The sequence below is a fragment of the Homalodisca vitripennis genome, chromosome 4 (assembly GCF_021130785.1).
Source record: "Homalodisca vitripennis isolate AUS2020 chromosome 4, UT_GWSS_2.1, whole genome shotgun sequence".
Taxonomy (NCBI): Eukaryota; Metazoa; Arthropoda; class Insecta; order Hemiptera; family Cicadellidae; genus Homalodisca; species Homalodisca vitripennis.
Window position 1 is genome coordinate 9,204,826 of NC_060210.1, and position 26,891 is coordinate 9,231,716.

Here is a 26,891-nt window from a genome sequence, read left to right on the forward strand (position 1 = left end):
AAAATATACCTGAGTCACATAGAGCTTGCTCAACTAATTTCGCTGTTAACAAAATGGCTACTCTAAAATTTCAATAAAGTACCAAACCTAATGCGTAACTGATACAGCTCACTTAATTACTCCCTTAGTTATAAAGACAAGCTGGCTGGTCTTGGCGGCACTTCACAACGGTTCACAGTTGGCACTGTTGGAGACAGCCACTTTAAAAGTGCTCTCTAATTGTTTGAATATTGATGTCAGCTATTTTTAACAACTGGTATGTACAAAAGATGTACCTAAATCAGTGTAATATATTGAATCTTTGTTAGTCTAAGTTGATATTTTTATCGCTGGTTTTCTAACTCTACCTTTGTTTGATTACATTGTTGAACACCTATCTCAAATACACATATCCATCAAGTCAAACGTTAACAAGATTTCGGATATTTGCTATCGTTAAGTTTATTAAAGTTATATAACACAACGTTTCAATATATACAAAGATAACGAACAGAAATAAATAAATTTAAAAAGCTAAGGTTTCAAACATACCAAAAGCTGATGGAGTCCAGTCTAAGTGTTTTCACGGCACAGGTTGCAACTCCCGAGCACAAATCACATGTACTAGGATTACAATCACACATCACACTAGCACAGGCTACAGTGGGATAATAGGTCTTGGGATAATATGAGCAGTAACTGCTGGAAATGCGGCAGCGCCGAACACAAGGCGGCGGTTTGCACGGGGGCTCCTTCTTGCGTCTTATGTACCGGAAAACCTGGAGCAAAGACGGATCATGTTCCAGGATCAGGTGCCTGCGGGGTTTTCAAGAAAGCCCTGGATGACAGGAAGGCCCGTGCTAAGCCACGAAAATGATCCGGTTTATCCAGGCCAATCTGCAGAGATGTCACGCTGCGGACGCAATCCTTGAACAGCTGGCCTGTGAGACCAAAGCCCAGATAGTGATCGTCAGTGAACCCGTCCGAACCAAAACCAGCTCATCTTGGTTTTACGATGGACTCGGCACTGCGGCTGTTTGGATCGCAGACAGTCGTGGGGTCCGCGTACTGAGTCATGGTTCCGGTGACGGTTATGCCTGGGTTAAGTTTAACAGCGTTACCATTTACAGTGTGTACCTCTCCCCCAATTACTCCGCGCGAGAGTATCTGGAGAGGTTGGAAGCGCTGGAAGACAGTCTCCGAAATGTCCCTGGGCGTGTTATAGAGGCGGGTGACTTCAAATACCGTGCGGTCGAATGGGGTATGCCCGTGACTAACGTGAGGGGAAGACATATTTTGGAGATGGTCTCGAGACTCGATTTGGAAGTCGTGAATAGAGGGACAAGGCCGACCTTCCGAAGCACTCTCGGTGAGTCAATACCAGATATTACGATGGTATCGGCCGTTTTGTTCCCTTTAGTAGCGGAATGGCGAGTGATGAACGTCTACACTGCTAGTGACCACGAGTTCATCGCTTTCCATCTTATTGATAATCGGCTGCCCCGGCGAGCGAATACCCGAGACACTCTTGGCTGGAATCTGGCTAAGCTGGACAGGGGAAAACTCGTCGAGCGGCTAGATCGTAGTATCGAGGCTGGTGTTCCGGGGTTTCCCGAGTCCACTGTAACAGCTGAGGTTGAAGCTTATATCGACTCTTCCATGAAACTGATAGAACACGATTACAATTCGTCAATGCCTCGGAAACGACCCTACCGGGGCCGTCGCCAAGCCTTCTGGTGGACGGACGAAATCGGCGAGCTCAGGAGAACTGCACTAATGTGCAGACGTAGAGCGCAGCGAGCTCGAAACCGGTCTGAAGATATAATTAGGTCGGCAGAGCATAAGGCTGCTAAAAAAGCTCTGAGTGCAGCAATTCGTCTGAGCTGGATATTTTTGTTACGTTCTACAACGATGACAACTGTAATAGGTATCAATTGCAAAAAATATTTGTAAGAAGTAGTGTTCATAGAATTTTAAATGCAGAAGATGAAAACCCTATGACGTACTTGCTCTGGAAATTATTCAGACTGGAACTGTGTTAATTATTTCGAGTTTCCATCGTACACTAAATTTCAAGCAATGTATCTGTTTCCTACAGTAAACTAAGTGACATATGCAATCATTGCATAATTTAATAGCCGTAACTGTATGCATAGGACGACCCCGGATCAGAATTACGAGGTAATATATCTTCATACGTATAGTTGGACCTAAATAGGCAACGCCAAAGTTTATGTACAATCATGCAAATATTATTGTTACGGAATGTTTACTAATTATTTCTGAAGTCTCCAAAATAACCTGACATTTAAAAGCAACTTGATGTTAAATGCTTTCTTTCATGAAATACAATATTTTAAAATTGTATACACTTTTTTGTGACTATATTTCTATATTTTCTTTCAACAGATAGAAGTTCTCTGAAAGCGCCTGGATCGACGATCCTTTATCTCAGGCAAGAACATTTTGTTTACTTCCAATTACTTATCTCCCTCTGTTCATCCTAATACATCTCAGCATTTATCTCTAATAGCTTTTGACGAACCTTTCACATTTGGCTGTAACAATTCAGGGTATTAATTCATAGATTTTATTCTTACGAACTTCGATCCATTTCACTTCTCTATTTGTAACGTCTACAGTGATATTTGACTGATTTTAAATCCTTTCCATTCCCTTTCAGTAAAACTGCTGCTAAACTTTTGACATCGCGATTATTAATTCACTGAGGATTGTTTCGGTAAGTTTATTATGAACTGTTTCAGGCACCCTAAATAGTTCTAGTTAGCATAATCAATTGACTGAAGTAATCTTCAACCTTGTGAATAAAGCCATTCTCATGCCATAGATATATAAATACATTATTCTGGACAGAGAAAAGGGGAAAAAATGAATTGGGCCGGTCTGAAATTCTGTATTATGGAACTGTCGAAAGAAGTTGAACTCCAAATTTAAAAACCTTTGGACGTATCACCAGTTTCTCGAAGGAGTCTCCCTTGGGCCTCACTGTCAATATTGGGGACGAGCCCGATACCAAGTGTTGTACTGGCAGCAAATGTATGGTGTCGACAGTCAATGTCTTCTATTCACAGCTACTGTGTCGTTTTGACAGAAAATTCCTTGTGTTGATAGCCACTTTGTTGTGTTGACAAGCCAATGTGTTGTGGCAAAATGTTTGTACAGTGCTTCGATACATATTTATATAAAGACAGGTCAGGTTGACTGATACAAACTACGTATCAATTGATACAGTCTATTTTGATAGCAACACCTACAACTGTCTCAGCGAAGAATGTTTACGATATTATACGACACTTGTCTCTCAACGGTTTAACGATACTTTTATTTACTTATTTATTTATTTATTTCAACTGTACAACACCAATTTTACAAATATTACAAGTAGATCCGAATGAAACAACAATAGATAATAAGTATGGAAACAAAACAATATCACAGTATTTTAACATATAGGAATTAAATAAAGGAATGACGCACTACGCATCACTTCCAGTCTCTTAGGAAACCAATAGCATCCGTTCTGAAAGAAGAATTCCCGAAGAAATTGACGGAGGAAGAAGCCGCTTCACCAATCTTCAGGAGTCTGGATATGCTGTGGTTTTGAGCATAATTTGTTGGCTGGAAACGCCTACTGAAAACTGAAATTTTGTGCTGATAACAGAGGATACTTCGAGAGAAAAATCAGCATCTGTATGAAGACCGTCTACCTTTCTGAAAACAATAGCTGCCAGTCTTTGTATCTCGTTATTGACAGCATTATAACTATAATTTTAACGTTTATGATTTTTAGGGCATTTAAAACTAAGACATATGTTCAAAAAAAGAATCATAATATAGAAGTATAATAAAAAGTATATCAGAAATAAAGTATGACATTTTTTAAACTATTTCGATACTCTCCAATATCGACCCAATTTATACTACGTATTTAGTCCTCCTCCGTAGACTAATGGATACATTCTCGGCTCTTTAACATAAAGATCACGGGTTCGAATCCCGGGGAAGTCGAAACGTTAATAGACATGATAAGCAGTGTACTTCGAAGCCGGCAAGCTAAGACCTTATGGCTTAAAGGAGTAAATTATGTAGTATATGTATTAACATAATGCAATTTGGTATGCCTGAAGAAGTCCAATTAATTTCAGATTCTTTTGCCACTTACGCGATCTCATTTATATAAGTTTTTAAGTGGTTTCATTATGCCATATCCAAATTTGCATAGAGCAAATCTACGTTGCTGAAATATTTAAATGTAGAGTATACATTAAAGAAGAGCAGTTTATTATAGTATGTGTCGTAATTACATTACCAGCTATAAAGCTGGTAATAATTTACCACTACGTGGTATTAATTTTGTGGTATACTTGTAGTATCAATACATTTCTGTTAAACGTTATATTGTATAACATTTTGATCAGGTAACTGTTTCACAAATGATAGACTCGATTGTTTCCAGTCTATTGTGTATATCGATAGTCCAACAATAGCTTTTGTCTCGACCGTTGTTTTCCCAGCGCAAATCTATTGATTCTCTTTATTATTGCCAATGGTTTATCTTCATAGCTTTGTGACTTTTGCGAGATATCATGTTTTACTTGTTTGGAAGAAATCTATTTATTTCAAACCGATGGAAAGTGTAGCCTGGCCTATATTTTGATTATAGTATCATAATGTAACATGATAATGAAAAAGTAATTGTTTTAGTTATAATATGCATTATTCAAATAAATTGAGCATTTAATTTTAGTTCAGCTTGAAGTAAAGTGGAGTCTCTAATAACTCAGAGACTACAGTCTAACACTAAAACGCTATATTTCTCTAAGCGTGTTTAATGACGATCAAAGTATTTCAATTTAAATTGGAATTTCCGTAGAAATCGTAAATGAGTGATGTTATGAAATAAATATAATACTTAAATGGTGTAGTATCAATACCGATAGAGGTGTATATCAATAAATATGATTTATATGGTAGCACGAAGGATGAAGAAATCTATAATTGTTAAAAATAATTGTTTAACAAATTCGAGCAGTGAGGGAAAATTATTTGCAAATTATTTTCGTATAGTTTGGTTACTGTAGAGTAAAAACAGATTCAAACTACTCAGTTCAGGTTTAATTTGAATTTATTTTAAACTCTTAGGTTTTACAGGAAGTAATTCCTATTTATTTTATTTTATTTTTCAAAAATTTACCACTATTTTATTACAAAAAAAGGATATCAATACGTTTGACGGTGTTAACAATTAGTAAACATCACGGTAGCTTAGTGATTTTTAAAACGTTCTTTTATTATTTCTTGTAATATTTAATTTTTAGTTTAGTATTTTAGTATTTAGTTTTTTATGTAATATATAAATGTATTCGCTAATATCAGACATGCATCGGCATGGATTGGACTGATTACAAACTACACTGGAATAAATCACATCTTACCTTCTATAATATTTTAAATTTTGATCTCGATGGCTAAAATTAAAATAAAATTAATTAAAGTACAATTAAAATAAAGTTAATTATATAACATCGAGTTTTAAGTTTTACTATATAAATAGTTACATAATAATCATATTAACTATCTAGCACCAAATCCTGACAATGGAATTCAAAAGCATTATGAAAATGTACAGTAATAAAGAATAATAAGAAACAGTTAGAAAAACATTATATGATGTCATGTTTTGTAAGATATTTAGACAATATTATTACATATACTACCTCATGACACACACGTGAACCAAAGCGTCACAATTTATATGTGTCACGTTTATTACATTTTTCATATTTAAATTGAAGTCTGACTTCCAGTATACGGTTGGAGAATATAAGGTTATAATTAATATAAGTATGTATTACGCTTTTAATCCATTTATGGGATAGCACAAATGAAAAATGATAGCATTAGGATAATTACTGTAAATTTCACATTTTTATGGCAAAACACAGAATTGTATGCATTTCGTAATGTCAGTCGTCAAATAAGTAAAAAGCAATCATTAGTCAAAGCTGCTCATCCGTTGTTAACTTAAATTAAACGAAATGAGGTCACTAAAGCTTTTAGGAGTGGAATGAGCGTAACCTTGATAATTGTACCTCTGCTATACTATTGTATTGGAATATTTACCGCAGTTACAGTACATAAAATGTATAATTTGTCTTTGTTTCACGTTTGGTTTTTCATTTAGTTAGTTAACACATTAAATATTTTTCACAGTTAATGAGTTCATATCCATAGGCGTCGTAATGCGTAAGTAAATAATTACTTACAACATAACTAATGTCAATCACTGTAAAATCTGTGAATAATTGATATCAAGATGAATACAATGGAGATGCTATTCATATTTTATACTAGATGGTCGTAAATAGATTTGTCTTATCAACATAAGTCACTTTTATGAAATACTTCCGTTTTAGTTATAAATAAATTACATGGTCACCCAGTGTTGCCTTGATATGTGTTACAATTATGGAAATTGACGAGGTTGAGGAAATGGCTGAACTGATTTAAATTATTTTTTACCTATTCAAAGAAGATTAAAGTTAAGTCAGGCATTACAAAACAATTAATTAGCACACTAAATTAAAGCAATTAAATGAACTGTTTAAATAAGCTCAATGATATATTGCTCAGTAAAGTTATATTGTTCTATGTTGTATATTCCATTGAGTCTAGTATAAGTAAATATCTTGTCTTCTGAAAATGTCTCCTAAAATTCAGCACCGTTATGTAAAACAAGGGAATATCTTCCAACCTACTACCTTCCTGTAAATTTCTCCTCATTTACTGTGAAGGTTTGATTTTCATCATGATTCTTACAACGTGTTCTTGGAATTTTATAATGTCTCCAAAGGTACCTTGTAATTTAGTAGTACCATGCAGTTCACTGCATTTCGTTAGAATTGGCCACACAGTGTAAGTTGTCGGACTTTGGATCTGTGTTAGAGGTATCGCAGGTTCAAATCCTATCTGTGACCTTTTTATCATTAACATCGGTTTTTTTACAGTGCCACTCTCCTTCTTATTCTGTTTGATAAGGATTGGGCAGTGGCTCTTGGGGACGGACAAAATAAGGCTTAAAATAGATCAGCCTCTTCTTTTCTTTAAACCAGAAATGCCACACTTAAAAGAGTAGCTTTCATGATAAACCTTTATAACGCCTAAACATGATCACGAGCACAACAGTTTCCACACAAAACGTTAACAGCTTGGACTTTTTCACTGCTTCACGAAATTAGGTATAAAATAATCGTGTTTCACAGGATTTGTTCAAAATTTCCTTTTCACGATCCAGTCTGGCTTACAACCGCATCTTGCAGGGCTATGAGAATACCCTTTGTTTTACTTGAGAAAGTACCATGAAACATGAGTGAGGACGGGAAATCGTTACTGCGTTTCTAACTGCGTTTCTAACTCACAGATCCCAGGTTGTCCAGATATCTAGTAAGTCGTCCAAAAAAATAGAACTGAGTTACGGAGTCCCTCAGGGATCCATCCTCAGTCCTGTGCTTTTCCTGCTTTACGTCAACGATGTAAAATCATCGCTTCTGCGTCCGATGATACGACTCTCTTTTTCAATGCAATATCAAGTGAAATTTTGGAATAACAGGCTTTTGTTGACGTCAAAAACTGTGTCCAATACTTCCACAGCCTCAATCTTACAACAAACCCTTCAAAAACCAACGTTTTGAATATAGCCTTGCGCACTGCGGGCAACCAGTGTGGGCCTGCTATTTTGTTAGATGACTCCACACTGGAAGAAGTCAGCTCTTCAAAATTCCTAGGAATGCACCTTGACCAAGGGCTGACTTGGAATGAGCATATTGACTATGTTTGCGCCAAAGTCTGCTCAGGTATTTTTGTTCTGAGATCTTTAGCCAAATACTGCCCGAGTCAGGTACTGATTACGGCGTATTATGGACTGATTTACCCCCATCTGGCCTACGGAGTGGTCCTTTGGGGAGCTTGCGCAAACATACAGTTTCAAAGAGCATTCATACTCCAAAAAAAGCAATTCGAATAATCGCCAAAATCAAATTTAGAGAGTCGTGCAGGGAATCCTTCAAGAAATTGCAGCTGTTGACTCTGCCGTGCCTCTAAATTTTGGAAACAACTTTGTTTTGTGTGAGTAAATGCGCCTTAACCAGAGGCCAAGACATACACATGTATGAGACACGTGGTAGAGCAAACTACCGAACTGGGAGACACAGAACGGTGGTTTATGAACGCCTGCCCTCGCAGGCGGGTGTTCATTTCCTCAACAGACTGCCCAATTCAATTAAAGATACTCCAACGCCCAAGGCGTTAAAGACTCGCCTTAAACGCTTCTTGGTGTCACAAGCATTCTATAATGCAGGTGAGTTTTTGGCATTCGACTGGGAGACCGCCCAATTAGACAACTGACTCCGCTGTACTAAGTGGGTTGCATTGGCGATGTATGAAAGAGGCGTAACTGTGAAACTGTATGTGTGAGTGTGTATTGTTATATGAATGTCAGAAATTTATTTAAAAAACCATGACGTTTGCCATACAATGTAAGAATTGTCGATGCAATAAAAAAGATTTGATTTGATTTGCGTTGAAGCATCGACTTGTGTCACATGTCTCTTACACGCCCTCTCGCACTCATTCCACTTTTATTTCCCTCGACAACAAATAATGACACCTCATATCGTCAAGACACGTCAGTTACGTGCTGGTGTGTTACCGTCCTACCATTTACATTACGTTATGGGTGATAAATACATCGATATCTTCATAAGTAACAAAAAATTGTGCCATAATTAATTTTCAATCTAAATTCATATGTTAATATTTGGAAGGTTGTATTGTGTAATGGAAATGAATTAAACTCATACTTTTTGGACATATTAAAAAAAAAACAAAAAAGTAAAATAATAAATTGTAGTATATAGGTACACACATTGCCTATTTTGTGGATCTAATCATAGGTCGTTTGATTATAAGGATAAAATACCTTTTTCAATTTATTAAAATTTTCAATCTGACTGCTGCTTTGTCGTAGATAGATTAAAATCGAAGTATTGACTCCATTACTATATCTTTGTTCAGTTTTAAATTTATATGCTTGGCGATATTTTTAATACCTTTCATGATAACTTTATATAAATGGTTATTAATTTTATACGTTGATTGTATACAAAAATTGCTAAACAACGTACATATACTTGTTTGATTTTAATATTCAATAAAATTAAAGGATTCATCTTAATCACTTACGGCAGAAATATGTATATATCCATATACTAATTTTACGCAAGATTCTGAGTAGGTGGCGATAGAGTGAAAAGTTCATAGGATGAAGGACGGAAAGGGATTGAGCATAATTCACCAGGAGGTGTATTTCCTAGGTATTCTAATCCCTTCACCAATATATTTCCCCCCAAATTCACAGTAATGTCATCTATGACATAGATTTTTGAGTCATAATAAAAAATTCTATTATGATTTTTGAGTGCCCGAACAGCCATTTTTAGTAAAGATTGGTCTCGAAGTTTATCTGCGAAAAGCACATCTACATGAAGTATGTGTGGATATTCTTGCAGAAAAGGTTCTCATTGAAAGTCCCCCTGAACAGATACTTTATATAATTACAGATTTCTCATTTGGTAGAAATATAAAATCTTGAGGCAGTGATTAAACTGTTTAAAAGTCCACATTGTGGACAATTCAAAAGGTGTCTCACATACGAGAAATATCCAAGAAAGTCATCTGAATGCGAATTATCTCTGTGAGAATAATATTAGCACTGTTATTGGTCGATTGTTACAAAAACAACCTATCTTTTGTTGACTTGTGTTAGCTAGATAGACAGTTTAGTAGATGGCGTTTCTTTGCTCAGTGTACATAGTAACAAAACATATGCAGCGCTATCTCCTGCTTAGAATGTGGGGCGGGAGGAACTATTGTATTGCTGACCACTGAAATAAGATTTTGAGACAATAGTAACACATACGTATACAAAAGCTGTACAGATGAACTTAACGTGAGATTTACTTAACCAGAACCAGAGATATCAATCCCTCGTGCTGGATAAGACCATGTGTTGATCATGTATCACTAGTATAGTAAGTACTTTAATTCCTAAATAGACTGTCCTTGATCTTAGTTTTACTACTCTAAATAGTAATGTGGGCCACCAATAGTTTTAAGCATTTTCGGTCTGTTCGGAAATGTCACATATATCCAACATGGCTCTGTGGTTACTTACACATTCTCAGAATCGCCTAACACTACCTGAACGTGAAGTATCTTCCACAGGACCAATTTTTTATAATAAATTGAACGCAAAAATAGAACAGTGGAAAATAAACTAAAGAGCTTTAATGAACTTTTGTGGCTGAAAGAGCGACGTATAGTGTTCAGTAATGCCTGTATACTTGTATCGTTAATTAAGGATGAGATAAATAGAATTGACCGAATAAGATATGCATTATGTATGTATTTCACTAAGAAATATGACTGTGTCTTCATTCAGTAGTACTACGATACTACGATATTAATACGATACTAATTTATAAGATATATAGATACTGAGGAACACACACATTTTTTACAAAAGGCGGAACAAGGTTTATTTAAACATTGTTTTGTTTTTAACTGTCCACATTCTTTTTTCTTTGTTTAGACGAACAAGCTCATCAAAACATTACAAAATTAGTTATCTAGCAAAATCTTATTAAATGTAGGGGGCTTCTGGATTTTTCTTGAAAATAAATGTGTTCTGGGGGATATTTTCATTTGAATATTTTTTGATTGACCAAAAATTCAAACAATTTCACTTTTTCTATAGCGAGTTTGAAACATATATAATCTCCTAAGAACGTATTAAAATTTAATATGTAATAGATTTATATGACAGTCTACGCTATTCACTATAAATAGTAGATAACTAGCATTTTCGTATCTAAAATTTAAAGTAACAAATATCTGATTTTGAATTAAATAAATAAAGTTATTAAGGAAAATAACCCGTCAATAACTCATGAATACGTTTGAGGAATTGATTGACAGCTATTATGAAGATGACACTAGATTGAACTATCTGAAGATAGAAATTTCATTTGGAGATAACGAGTTAGTAAATAGAGTCAAGATTAGTTTCTTACAAAATAAAGCCGAGAATGTAAGACTGTCCAGAAGATAAAGTGGTAGTTTCACTAAGCTGAAGAAATGTGCTCTACAGCCTAGGTTAAGCTTAGGTATATGGTTTGAATCGTGAAGAAAAATTAGATTGCTAATTAAAATTTTAGCATATATTTCATAACTAAAAGTAGTATAGAAAGAGACGTAAATTATTATGTGATATTCTTTTACACACTCAAAAATAATATTTATTAGTCCCTCAAGTAGAAAGGCTCCGCTATCACTTAGAAGTACATTTCTGTATATGCTTTAAGCGTTATATAATTGGTAATGCAAATTAAATATTTGGAAGTGATAGTAATATAAAATTGAAAATACAGCATAAACTGAATCAAACGTTATAGTAAAATCTTTCAGTGCTCAATAGAACGTACAAGTATTTAATGTATTTCTCTGTTTGCATTTTACCGTTAAGAGGTTATCTAAATACGTAAATTTAGTACACTTTTACTTTACCAATATTTTATTAGATGTCAAATCAGCTATTAGCAGTAAACACGTTAGCATTAGCAAATATAATATATTCAGTACATATATTATAATTTTTTTACTATAATTTTTAACAGAATAAATAAAACTAAAACACATCGGTATTTATTGTGTTGTATGTATTGTGTTATAAATTTATGACATAATTTGCTAATTAAAAACAGTCAGTGAAAACACATCGGTTAGTAGAGTGAAACGCCGCCTACCTTATCAGAATACGACGATCCAGTCAGAAATAATGTACTTCACAATGTGTACCTAAAACAGCCCGCCATTTCTGATAGGATAAACCTTTTGAGTTTTGGTTTGCGGCATTTAACTCTACTAAGTGAGCTCTTTGAAATGAGGTAAATAAATATTGGATTGACAACATTGTAAGTATTATAATTTTTATCAGGTCAAAGGAATGAAACCAAAGAATTTTCTAAGAGTTTTTAAGTTAAGTTATGTCATAATATGGAGATGTGTTTTACCAAACAGAGAAGAGATGGTTAAGTAAAGAGTCTTAGAATGATTTTTCAATCTTCGTCATGAGATAATTCATTTTGTGTCTGAAAGAAAAAAGACTATCATGATATTAGCTTTTGGCTGAAAGTATCATTTATTACATATACCATGGGCTTAGCCTAATAACGAAACGTTGGCGAAAATGCAGGAAAATACCAAAGTAATCATCAAAATTATGCTCTTTATGTACATTAAAGAACTCTTGCAGAATTATTTCTCCAGTTTTCCTAGCATTACCGGTTTTTGCAGTAATTCAGATGAAATAAAAGGAGTTGCTGGGATTTAAAGATTCTGTAAGTCCTCAAAGAAGAGATGTTTTCAGGTTTGGTGTTTTCAGAAAATTCATTTCAGGATTCATTTTCATTTCGTTTGGTTGAAAATCCAGGGACAATAACAACCAGTAATGTGTCAAATGTTCGTGTTTAGGTATCGAACCTGAGACTTGAAAAACAAGTTAATAGATTGCAAGACACAGAGCTGAAAGTGTTAAAAGAACAAAATAAAATCTCAAACTGAGTTCTGGAAAATGGTAGAAAAAGTTAAGCTTTGTAGCTTGACGTCATGTTCAATTTTATAGCAATCATATTTATAATACAGGCTATGAAGAATCAGTGTAAAATCTGTTGTTGTTAGTTTAAAATATTTTAAGGCAATACTAAAATATTTTTCTGGGAAATAAGATTTTGAATTAAAATAATTATTAAGGAAATCGATGATGGTATTGTTTTATTTCAATATGAATTAAGATTTAAGCATATTATGATTATATATCAAATAACTTCCCACAAACAACCACAGTAATATATAACAATGATATCGCTCGTTAAAATTAGAGAGTTTCAGCTAAGTGTCTCATGCAGCAATTTATTTAAAAATATATTTTGCGAATATACTGGCCAAGTTCAGGGACAAATTCACTGACAAACATGTAAATGATTGAAGATTTATTTACATTTACACATAACAAAATACACAATTATTTCTTAATTTGTTTTATAAAAATACTTTCAACTAAGAGTTAGTAAAGGTAAAAAGTAATTTCTCTTAGCCTTAAAATATATATTCAAGGATGATTTACAAGCAATTTTTTAATGATAGGGATATACTTGTACTATACAATAAATTACTATAAAAATTAACAGTATATGAAATGATCTGTTTTGGATTACAATCACAGTTAATGTTTCGACAAGTGATATATTTTGGTACGAACAGTACTAATATTAATAAGTATATCACGTACAGAGGGCATACATTATTTATACTGGCTTAACTTAAGGTATGTAATCATTAACTTGATTATTCGAGGATTTGAAATGCCATAAAGTACCTTAGTTGTGTAATTGAAAATGTACGTGATCGAACCGATCATTCCAATAAGTAAATAAAAGTGCTGAAATACAAGTTCTTATTAATGAATAGTCCATAAACACCAATGTTCTTTTACTCATAGTTTCTTTGAGATATTTTGAATTAATAAAAATTTATCATTTTATATTTACAATTCAGCTACTTACGTTTAAATCAATTAAACTGCTTAAAAAGGAAAGCTAAAACTGATAACCATCCACTAAATCAATTATAATGACTTCATTTGATTTAAAACATTCTATTATTGACGATTATAAAACTACATTAATTGAGAAATAAGTGTGTCATACGGTAAAAATGTGTGTATAGCATTTTATACTTCGTGAAATTTACTACTCCACAATAAAATAATTAGAATGAATTTTACTTATTACATTTTTTATCAAAATTAAAACTGCCTTAGTTTTAGCACATATAATTTACAAATATGCTATCCCTATGAAGTCTATATAGTATGAAAAGAAACTTGTAACTAAGATGCAACTATATCTAAATGTAGCTTTAGATAGACGGCGAGTCTATATCCTAAAAAATGTACATAACTTAACAAGTGCTTGGCACATTTATAAAAGTGCGTTTAAATAGCCAAATTATTATAAAAACTGCAACTAACCCTACAACATATTTACACAATACATTACATACTAACTCATACAGAGCAATATTTTAATCTGAACTCGTATTGCTTTTCCCCTCACATAACTCGATACCTTTACAATAAGTATGAAGTATTTGCTTGCCAGCAACTATAATACAATTAATAAACTGTCTACTTAAATGTAAAATTAATAACTAAGTTTGAAACTCCTAATTTTAAGTGTTTTTCTAAGGATATTTCTACTAACTTGAACCAAAATAACATGACCTAATAGTTTAAAAAATTACTATTAAATATTCAATAAAATGCCTGGAAACACATTATGATCCTAATGTTTCTGGAAAAAGTAATGAATAAATAAATTAATATTCTTTTTATTGTATTGCACAAAAACAGCTGTTTTTTATAGTTAAAAACTGTAAAGTACAATGGGGGCATTGTGGTATTTTTGAAATAGGACAACAAAATTAATTTTATACCTTTTATTTGTAAAAATAATCAAAGGCAACGTCCTCATTAACTTCTGTAATATTCTGTCTAATACTGCCGGACCAGAAGTGTTTGATATTGCCAAAAATATATGCAGAAAAGAGGTTGAATAAGATTAAGAATAGGAAAGAAAAGGAGAGAACATCATCCAAGTTTTCTCGTTCACACCGAATAAAAACATTACCCATAAAATTAAAGCCTTGAAATTTTTCGTCCTCGTTATGGAGAGCCGTCTTCAGTCGAAATATTGTTACACCAAAACTGGCAAGGCCAGTTAGTAGTGCACATCCGCTTATAAAGATATTTAGGTGGGGCTGCATAATGATTGGTAAAATTTCAACCAATTAATATGAACAACAAGCAATGAATATGGTCTTTTTATCACTTTCAGGTAGGTTTGATTTAAGTCTGTTGGTGACTCTCCACAAGATCTTAATAGTTTTTCGATGTGGCTTGAAGCAAAAACTTGATCATAGTCAAGTCGACGGCAGCGTAAGCCTTACATTTAATCTTACGTAACCGACACCTAGATGGCTACTTAGGTGTACCGTAGTTACATACAATTCCGTTACTCAACACATGAGTGTCAATGTTTCACAGGCTGTCGCCTCGTTTATAGATTATATCGGACATGCGGTGTCCTTCTTTAGTGTCAAACAGCTGATCATGTGGTAAAGTCTATCAGTACGAGATGAAGCCACATACGCAGTGTCACATCGTACCACGTGATCAATTCTCTTCTCGAGCCAGTTGGTACAGAACACCACTGCTTTCAGTAGGGCCACCTCATTAACTAGCTATATGCTGTATATATAGTAATGCCACAGTCTTACCAACACCATTACTGTCTGATGTTCAACATGATATAGAAAGTGTTACAGGTTTAATTTTTTTGCAGCACAAAGAAAATCATCAAAAACACGTACAGTAAATACAAAAGTAAAATTGTGCCAAAATACACAAATATGTATATACATATTTCTTGAAAAAACTTTCGATGTGTGGCCATGCTCTGAAAATTTCAGTTGGGATCCTATACGACTTGTACTATCGTATTATAATAAATATTATAGTATCACATAAATATTTCTTTGCAATCTCATTTTTGCAAGCCATTCTTGATCTTTCATACCGTTCATTATTTTATTAGGATGAAAGTGAGCAATTGACCTAGATTTGAATGAAATATCTGCGATATATCCTTAAATGGGCTATGAACGTGCCATAAGGTATGCATAATAGTGGGGAGAACAATTCTGAAGTTAAATTAGAATGTGTCGATATCCTTCCCCTCCATTCGTCTATCATCGCAATCCAGTATCGAGAAACGAATTGATAAGCCCGTTGTTCTAAAACGCCCGATCCTCCTGCATTTTATTTCCAGAAGTTTAGAATATAAAGATTTATATCGTGTTATACAATTAAAAGACATAATGTTTTCAAAAACCAGAAAAAACATCTTACAATAAAATAATTTCAGGACATCTTATTTTACTCTCAGTACATTAAATTGAAAATTATAATAAAGTGTTCACTAAATGGCACTAAATAGAAAACTTCTTACTTTAGATTCAAGCCCCCTGTATTACCGCAAAAATACATATCACCATCATTTTTAGCAGCACTTATACATTTGAAATATAGACCAACATGAAAACACTCAATAAGTCTATTCACAACACAAAACCAATTACTTACTTTTACTAGTCTACTGGATATCTATACTACATGAGAATCACAGATAGACACATTTCGTTGGAAATTTACGAAACTATTATTATTTACACATATTCTATGTTTGTATCGAAAAATAGTAATTTTAAAAATGAAATAACTCAATCCACAAATCGTTTGAAAATATCGATAAGGCATACAATATAACAACATAGATTTTCTATGGATGTAACCAAAAAGAGTTGCCATCTACCAAATTTAAATCTTAGAGCAGTTAGGATACAAATATTTAAATGTTCATAATTATAAAATCAGTTTTTCATGAGACAAAAACACAAATTAATATAATGTACATTGAAGTAGAAATTTGTGAATTATAATTTACAGGTAATTATACACAATTAACATTGAAATATAATTTATTTCAACCCATTAAACTTCAATTACACGGATATAGGTTCTGACTGATTACTATTCCGACTTTTCGTTTTAAGTTTCAAGCTGGTAGAACGATCTCTTTTAGGATATGGCGATGCGAACCAAGACGGGTGCTGTAATTTCTGGTTGGCTCTTTGGTCCAGAGGAAAAGTAATTTCACAGAGGCTGTGTTCTTCAGGAGCGATTGTAGAACTCATGAAGCAATTTCCCTTTTGAAGACGGTTGTCCACCATGACAACCATCTCTTCGATGTCATCTTCACTGTAAGAGTCATCCGGTCTCCTTTGTCTGATACCGATCATCATCCCGGGAACTTGTGAGGACTCTGTCTTCCAGCACTGCGTTCTTCCATGCATTCCTTCGAATTTTCTCCTCGCCCTACCTCTGAAAAAGAATTTTTGGAACTCCCTGCGAAACTTAGGATGGGTAACGGCGTAAACGAAAGGATCAATGCAGCTTGCCACTTTACAAAATAGAGCCGGAATCATGGAAGAAAGTGGTGAAATGAGATGAGCGTTTCCGGTGATTCCCAGAAGAGCGACAACGGCATAGGGAGTCCATGCCACAAACCATAAACCGACTACTCCTATAACAACTCCGGCCAGTCTTACTTCCGTCTTCCGCTTTTCCAGCTCTTGCCCTCTTCGAGACGAAGCTCCACTGGACCCACTGATCACTTCCCGGTATATTCTGGTGTAGCAGAACGTGATAATAGAGAAGGGGACCACCCAAGCGGCTATGAAGAAGATGAGTATGAAGATGCGGTTGGAAAATGTTTGGTCCAAGTAATCGAAGCTGCAGCTGGTCAAGTAACCCTCAGGCACGTATCTGGATAGTCCACGACCTGTGAGGGGCAGGCTGGCGAAGATCCCTCCATAGCACCAGACGAGCAAAACGCACACTCTCGCCCTCTGCCGAGTCGTTCGCCTCAGCGGATCTAGAGGGTAGACGATGACGTAGTAACGGTCCAAAGCGATGGCTGCCAAAGTCATGATAGATACTGTCCCTGTCAAGCCTCCAATAAATCCGTAGAATTCACAGCCTGAAACACAATGCAATAGATAGAGTGTAGATTTTTCTTATATGTAATTCCATAACTTTTGTCTGAAATATTTCTTGGAATGTAGTTTTGAGGCCTATAATAAAAATGGGTTCTTAAGTTCTAGTTCTCTCTCTCTCTCTCTCTCACACACACACACACACACACACACACACACACACACACACACACACACACACACACACACACACACACACACACACACACACACACACACACACACACACACACACACACACACACACACACACACACACACACACACACACACACACACACACACACACACACACACACACACACACACACACACACACACACACACACACACACACACACACACACACACAAACACACACACACACACACACACACACACATTTATTTGAATGTACATGAATGTGTTAATATCTAGCTTTTTTTTAAAGAATTGTGCGTTTTCTTTTAATATTTTCAAAAACTTAGAATTTTCCAGTTTTAGTAGATTTAATTCATATTTCTGGAGATTAAAACCCATCAAATGTTATCCATACTTACTCAAACTTAGTATATAAAAGTAATAAACTTAGTATAATGTGCAAAAAAAATCGAAGCGTCATAAAACTGTTTTAATGTTTACAAAATCTTCATGTTTTTATTAATAAACACAATAATTTTTCTCTGGATGTGTGTGTGAGTAGTAAAACATTTTAGTTTCCGTATTTGAGTGACATGTATGTTGCATTATCAACCACAAAAAATTAAACACTAGGTCATGGCCACTCTGTACATACATGGTATTCAAAAAAGGCCGTCACAAACTTCTGTGGGTGATAGTATACATCATATCAAACAAAAAACTCATAAAAATATAGGTCAAGAAATGTGTTGTTTAGCTGTTACCCGCCATTTTGTATTATATATACATAGTAAATACCCAAGTATTAAGTAACTACAACTACAGGCGCTTGCCGAATTTTATCAAAATCGGTCCGTTTGTTTAGTACAATCTTAATCATTGGTGGAGAATTCTAAATCGAATATTAATGCAATTTCATTGAACATTTGAATTTAAAAATAAATAAAGTTAACTACTTAGTTTTCATTATTTTTAATTACTTTAACTTGTTGAATTGCATAAAGAAAGGCAAAATTATGTATGCATGCGTTTAATTTATTATGTATTGATTAAGTTCCGTTTTACAACAAGCTTATTTATGACGGATTAATATTTTTAAGATGGAGGTGCAATTCTCGTGAATTATAAAGAAATTCCTACGAGACGACCACTAGCGCAACCTCGTGGGCAGCGTGAAGGGTCGCGAAGTCGCCGAGCTCTCTTAGACGCCATTGTCTGTAGCAATTACAACAAGCTGCTCTGTTCCGTCCGAGCTCGCCTTTTGTTCTTGCACAGATACTCTAGCGAGCAGAGTCAGCAAAGTGGTTCACAACTCTTTGTTGTCTTTGACTTTTAACGCACTCTTGGTTTTCTGGTCAGTTATCTTATAAAAAGGAATTTCAACTAGAATACTTCCAGTGAATAATGCCCTTATCTAATTCATTTCAGAAGCCTTATTTCCAAAAACATTATTATTATTTTTAAACTTTATTGATTACAATAATAGATGAAAGAGGCAATGTGAGGTGTGATATAATATTATATTTACAATTTGTTAAGAACTTTAAAAGCATTATAATTCATTAATGTCAATGTTCGAATCAAAGGTTTTGATAAAATTTGTGACGTGGTTTCAATATGGGATATATTATTAATTTTGTAGTAGAATTTATTAACGTTAAATTTCTGCTTTGATCGTGCGTGCATAAATGTATGTCTATTTGAGAAAATGTAATAAATTTGAAATGTTTCAGTTCTACGTTTAATATTAATAATCTAGAAGGATGTGGATGATTTCTTTACATGTATTATTTTTATCTCAAGTGTAATTTTAAGTTTATTGTTGAGTTATCATGATTAGACGCCATTGGACCTCTGGACCGATCACAACATCACTTGTATGAGAGTTTGATTATTTTATCTAGATGTGTGATGTTGGTGGGGGAGATCTGGTATTATTCATCATATGTTAAAATTTGTTTTTATAAAACTTTTCCTATTTCAATGTACAAAGAAACGTACATAGGGCCACTTAATAGACCAATGGATTTATCGGATACGCGATAAGATAACCGAAAGAAGCAAAGTCGAGCGTGACTGCTGCTTGGATGGGTGACTGTTGAGCGATCCTGTCCTTGCAAGCAGTTCGCTTGCCCGGCCATTAGTGGTAGTTCGGAACTCACCAAAGCCGTTGGTCTCCAGGTTAAGTTTTAGAGAGGGCTCTCAGCCCTAACTCTTTTACCTAAATTCAGTTCTATAGTCACCTATTTCATTAGTTCTGTTTATACTAGCGTTTTCTTTTTATTAAGTGCATACTTTAGAGATAGTGTGCATAGAATTTATAGACAGCATGGTTCATAACTTACGCGTGTTATTACGTTCTCGTATTACTTGCTTATTTTAACCTAGATTGGAGTTCAGAACAAGAGTTCAGATTTCAGATCTTGAAAAGTAGTGTTACTGTATTTTAGAACACTAAATAATGTTAACGAATGTTTAGATTTAGATTTTTAAATTGTTTCCTGTAAAATATATTCTAGTACTACTATTGAATATTTGTACGTACCCAACGCCCCTAGGGCAGGCCCGAAGTAGAAGCAGTTAAAAATAAAAATGGGCATCTTGGCGAGGAGGAAGAAGTCACTGATGGCAAGATTCATCACCAGGACATTGGCTGGGGTCCTCAGCGTCCGGCATCTGGAAAAAATTCCATGTCATCATAATTAAAATCTTAATACAAATAACTTAGAAATCCCAACTCAAACATCTTAGTTCATACTTATGTAGAATAGTTCTTTCAAGGTTGTAATCTGGTATATACAGTTTCTTAACACAGCACTTATACACGTGTTATTACTATGTATGTTTGCGATGCGGTACAGTTCCTCAAGGCTCCATTCTCGGACCTATTTTGTTCATTTTATTTGACATGGAAGAGAAACGGAGCTACTCTTTTATAGCTTTTATAGGAGAATTGATGAAAATCATAATTATTGTATCTAAGTAGCGTCTGAGTAACCATTAAATATAAAGAAATATTAATTTTCTGTGGCTTTTGAGTTTAGTTCCAGGTCACCTTCCTCTTAATGCAGTGTCTGAAATATTACATTATCACAGACTTTATTCCTGGAATCTGGAGTCATGTTCGCCTGAAAAGATGAAAACACTCGAGGACGAAAAAGCTCAAAATGACTCCTTTGCGTCGTTTTGAGATCAAAGACGCCCATACTACAAAATATAATGTCACCTAGGTGAAAATGTATTCTCATTTAGGTACACAATTGAGTGCACTACCATGTTTTAGACACTGTCTCTAAACACGCTGGAACAAACGAGTTTTCTACACATAACGTAGCTATGGTGGGAAGTCCAAACGCTGCACTAAGAGAAAGGTAATCGGGAGCTGATCTCAACCTTCACATTAATTCAACCCTTCATACTATTTTGCTTAAACACATGTTAATGTGTGTTCAATGGATCATGTCAAAGTATCATAAAATCTCGCCCCTCTTAATCTTCGTTATCTTGATGATCATTATGTATGAATTTAAACGATGGTGGTTGGAAGGCGTCCTCACATAGCGTCAAGAAATAAGGGATATGGTCTCTGGGCAATTCAAAATTGAACAGGACGGGAAACTATATGACGTCAAATAACGTCTCGCCTTGTAGAACAGTACGGCCCATGGTCATGGGGTTTGCTATGGCAACTCATTCGGTTTTATAATTAACGATTTAAAAGTTTATTAAATTTGCAATATTTTATTACTTATAATTTAAGTTTGAAAATAAATAATTGAAAGTTATAAAAAAAATTGGATCTTGCCTGATTTTGTATCTATGTAAAAAACTGCACACCAAAAGTATTGAACTTGATTATTCTATATTGACCAAGCTATTGAAAATCGTGCTTTAGAAAATTAGAGATAAATTAGTTTCGTTACTGATATAACTCATTTACATTTACGAAGCGTTGTCACCAGTTCAATACAATTATAATAGCCGGGATAAGGACGGTTTGCATCGATGCATATTTCAATATCTACTCAATTATTTATAAATTTCCACTGCAATTGCGGAGGAAGGATGAGCGATGATCAGGAGCTGGAATTAGCAGTCTGTTTTCCCTATAGCAAATGATCTGTTTCTACGTTACTACTAATCAAAGCGATATTGCAATCATACAGCTGACACACAATTAACTTTATTTTGGTTATTTTAAAACTTAGGATTGATACAAAAACTTAGGTTTTCAATTACTGTATATTTGGCCAAGGATCATTTTAAAATGTCTTAAGTCTATTGCGGGCCGGATAGTATTCTTTCGATATTCCGATATTCCCATTGCAAGAAAAATCAAATAAACAAAAAACTAATTTAAAAATTAACATTTTTCCATATTAATAATTATTTTGTATTTTAGTCTATATGCTGTGTGTATGTATGAGATGTACACTATTTTGCATTTAGTTAGTAATGTAATTTTTGTACACTTAGAAATTTTATACGGAGAAAAAAATTTCACCAAAAAAGGACTAGTCACAATTACGCGTTTTACATATTACTTTTAGCTTTACTTTTCTGATAAGTTCAATGCCCTTGTGCAAATATTTCTTTAGTACTTCACAAAAAAAGAAATTATTAGGCTACTATGTGTTTTTCTTGGGTTGCCTGGGTGATTCTCTTAAAAAACTTTAAAACGAAAGAAAATGGTTGATTACAATTTTAATTACATTTAAATGAAAATACAATGTACAAAAATCATCACGAATTGTTAAAAAGAAATCAACATTAAGATATTATCAAGTTAATGGGTCTAATAATGAAACACATTTTAATGCGAAAATGGCACTTTTTTAGTTTAAAACAATTTCTCTAAGTTTGGAGTTTAGAATGTGCAGCTGATTCTCATCAATTTAATAAGATGAGTGTATGTAAGAAATGATCTGAAACGGTTTTTAATAAATTTCATTTTTGAAAACGAAACACTCACTTGGATATTTAGAACCTTGTGCACAGTAGAACCAATTTTCTTAATTTAGGGTATTTTCCCGTGCTTAAATGCTTAATCCAAAACTGGTACAAGCAAGGCCTTTAGTTAGGGGCTTGAGTAAATTTTCCCCTCAAAACGATGTCTTCTTCAAAGTTAATAAACTCCATTTATAAGGCAGCTTTGCAGAGTGAAACCTATGTGATGCTTCACTCGTCCAATCACCACTGGGCTCTTAAGAGAATTGGTTCCTTATACAACATTTATTATTTTGCTAAAATCAGAAAATATAGTCTCAAAATCAACTTTTAAGATTTTTAAAAAGTTTTCAATTGGGTTTATAAAAATATCAACAGTTTCATATCAGATAGATCAATCTATCCTCTAAACGTTAGGAAATTACAACTGTTCATCAGTTATATCCTAAAACCAGATACCAATCTTATTTGAAAAACTCCTAACATCCGACAGACGTTCACACACAAGCATTTGTTCCCCTTGTAGTTTCAAGTTTAGTAGAGACATTTTGAATACATCTGTTAGAAAGGCAATCGTCGCTATATTAATTTCTGTGTTACATAAGGAACCTAAGTACTCACTTGCAGTATCTTCTTCACCTTCACATTTAGACAGAAACTTTTATATCTTCAATAACTGCAAAAAACCCTTTGAAGATTAAAAGCCTAGCTCAACCTCCGAACATTGTTATGAAGAAGCAAATCGTCAAAATTTGCAATTGTTTCTTCAAGCTGCGCTTTGAACTCACGATAGTGTAGTGAAGATTTTGAACATATTAAATTGAGTTTTCATTACAATTCACGTTTTCTGCTAAAGAGCAGGACTTCATTTACAGCACAAAATACTTTGATGAAAGATATAACGGTTGAATAGTACATTATTATTAAATCTCGGATCGCTTATTATTCGACTAACCAAGCCTTTGTTTATCCCAGCTATAACCAAAGCTCCATCTGCTGTTACCGACATTATCTTTTTCAAATCTGCATTTAAAAATCCATTAAAGCTTTATGCAATCATTTTCAAGAGGGTGACCTTCCATTGGTATAATAGTTCTTCAACATAATACTATGTAACGTTGTCTAAGAATTTCACAAAAACTATTAATTTGACCTTATCAGTGATGTTACACGGCTCATTTAAGGACAATGCAAAATTATCAGTACCTAATAAAACTGGTTTTAACATTTCATTATTATCATTTCCTAACACCCCTTGTATTTATAGTATTTGTGACTGCATAAAGTGGAATGCGACTAATAGTGTAAGAAACATCCTGTTTCGTCTCATAACGCATTCTCTACCGCCAACATGCGTTATTTTACTATTTCTGTATCAGTAAAAGCTTTCATATGTTTTTTGAGAGTCCATAAATGTGCAAAGAGGCTTCTGAACATGTTTTGTGCTGTCATAGATGGATTCAACATTCGAGTGGAAGTTGAGTAACTGTCACAAGGAATCTACTTTTGATTTGAGTAAATTCTGCCAATTAGAAAGTTTTGTTTGTTCTGAAAGTGACATTCAACTTTGGCTTGTTGACAATATATACAGCTTGCTGTTTATTTTTAACTATTTAAAAAATAATTTTAAACAACCTGTATATACTGTAAAAATGCATATTCTTGTCGCAAGTTAAAATAAAAATTGCTTAGTACCGCTTGAAAATGTGTGCTATTATAATGCCTAACGTTGTTCAGCAGAGACGTAAATGTAAAATTTCGCTCAATGTCAGTGTACCTTGTGACTCACACAGTTCTTCAATTTCAATGACAATATTACTAAATTAGTCGTCAATAAATGTTAAAATCAAGTTTTTTCAAACATGTTAAGATTGATTTTTCAATTAATCTTTTATACGTAAAAATACTTATTTTGGAATGGAAAACGCCGAGCACGTTTTAATTGGGTTATTCCTTGTTCGGGCATTGGACCTAGTGAGATGAAACAAGTACTTTTATTATCATCTATTAGATGTTTGTTAAAATATAGAGCGAAATACGTGAACATTTGAATAGAGAATTTACTGTGGGTTTCACATTATATCTGTATAACTAATAATTTGTGTTATAATAGGATTATAATTTTTTCCGAAAATTTAATTTAAAAAAAAATTGTTAGTGGGTTCCAAAATAGTACAAAATTTTACATAGTTCCTAATAAATAAATATGCAATATAACATGTAATTTTATCTAACATATAATAACGGGAAAATATGAAGAAATGAATGTTTTTAATTTTATTTGTTCAGATTAAGAATAATGATAAAACGTGGATATCTGTCTTTATATATATATATATATATATATATATATTATATATATATATATATATATATAATATATATATATATGAGTAATATGTATTAAGATGTATATCCATTCAATACTTGAGAAACTGATACAATTTAAAATTAATCTATAGTTTTAATATTTTAGCTATAGCAAATAACTATACCATTTATGAAATATGAATATTTTCGAAATTACAGTGGGAGACATAGCACAAATAAACAAAGAGTTAGTTTTTGTGTAAGCAAATATTTGTTTACCAATTTGTTTGTCATACCAATTAGGCACAATATTATTGTTAACTTTTGAAGAGGCATGAAAGACATTTAATCAACTATAAAGTTCTGGATATTAATAATTAAAAATAATGAATTTTTACGTATTAAAACTTTTGACGAAATTGTTTATATCGGAGTACAATAGATATACTGCAGAGAATGGATGATTATACTTCTATCATCAACCTACGAGTGAGGGAGAGATTATTCGGCTCATACCACGCCCACGTCATCTCCGATACTTTAATCTCTCCCTCTTTACTTCAATCAGAAAATTGTTCTCCTTTGTTTCCTGGCAGACCATTAACATGCGGCATGTTGCTAATTGAGTCCTGATGTTACAAAAGCGTCTTACAAATTCTTTTGTGTAACATCACAGAAGACAAAACACGTCATCAGCTATGCTTAGTAATTAACGTTTAAGCAAATTTCTCTTACGGAAATGTGTATTGAAATGAATATTAAAAGCGTTCTTCACTTAAGCAAATTCCAGTTGAATAAATCTCCTAAATTTTCATTTTCAATTTGGTTTATGTAGATTATTTTAATGCTCATACGGCACTACAACATAGGAGTACGTCACACCACATGTCATCTAGCAGGTTGTCCTGAATTTCTATTCTGCAGCTAATTTTATTCTAAATATGCCCTACGGAAAAATTTTATGCAGACAGGACATTTGTTTCATCCCCACAACAGAAAAAGTAGAAATTATGTCAGCCTACTAAGCGATCTCACTCAGCCAAATTCTATAGTTAGACATGGTTCTTAATCTCATTCTTATTTAAGTAGAACTTCTGAAGTTTACATGAAAATATTAAAGTTTACAGATGATCATTCTATGTATATTATGACATATGATGCATTCTTAATTTTGATCATTGAGTTTTATAGCAATGTTTATATAATAAACGTTCGCGTGGTAGTTACGGTACTTCAACGCAAGATTTCGTTGTAATCAAATCTTGCCACCAAATCTTTATCTTCTTTCAAATAACAAGTTCAAAAATTTATAATTTCCTTTGTATTATTTATTATTTTACTATATAAATAAGCTACATGTGCTCTTTTTTTAAATTTTTCATTGACAGTACAAGGTTTGAAGAATAATAGGATATCGGACATTTGCCATCGTTAAATTGTACAAAATCTATAACACAACGTTTTAAGGATTTAAATCTATCCTCTTCGGCATGTATGAAGACGGTTTAGTAAATACAATTTAGAATAGATGGCAATGAACTAACACTAAAAAGAAGAAAGAATAGAAATAAAGAAAATAGAAAGAAAATGGATTAAACATAAAAGAAAACTGCTTGGAATACAGACAGGAGAAATGGAATTAGCGGGTACAGATTAATTAAAAATTATTATTTCACAGAAAATATAGTATTGTATTTAATATGTGCTATTGAAACCATACTGAG

At 33.5% G+C, this 26,891-nt stretch overlaps 1 protein-coding gene across 1 annotated transcript in view; it reads right to left on the reverse strand.

Moving 5' to 3' along the window:
* Positions 1–13,091: 13,091 nt before the first annotated feature.
* LOC124358943 (opsin, ultraviolet-sensitive-like) overlaps positions 13,092–26,891 on the reverse strand; it is a 241,228-nt gene continuing 227,428 nt past the window's right edge. The window contains exons 2-3 of the mRNA XM_046811219.1: positions 20,456–20,586; positions 13,092–17,774 (exon numbers count right to left, since the gene is read on the reverse strand). Coding sequence (XP_046667175.1) covers positions 16,738–17,774; positions 20,456–20,586 — 1,168 coding nt within the window. The 3' untranslated portion in view covers positions 13,092–16,737. The remainder of the gene's footprint in view (positions 17,775–20,455; positions 20,587–26,891) is intronic.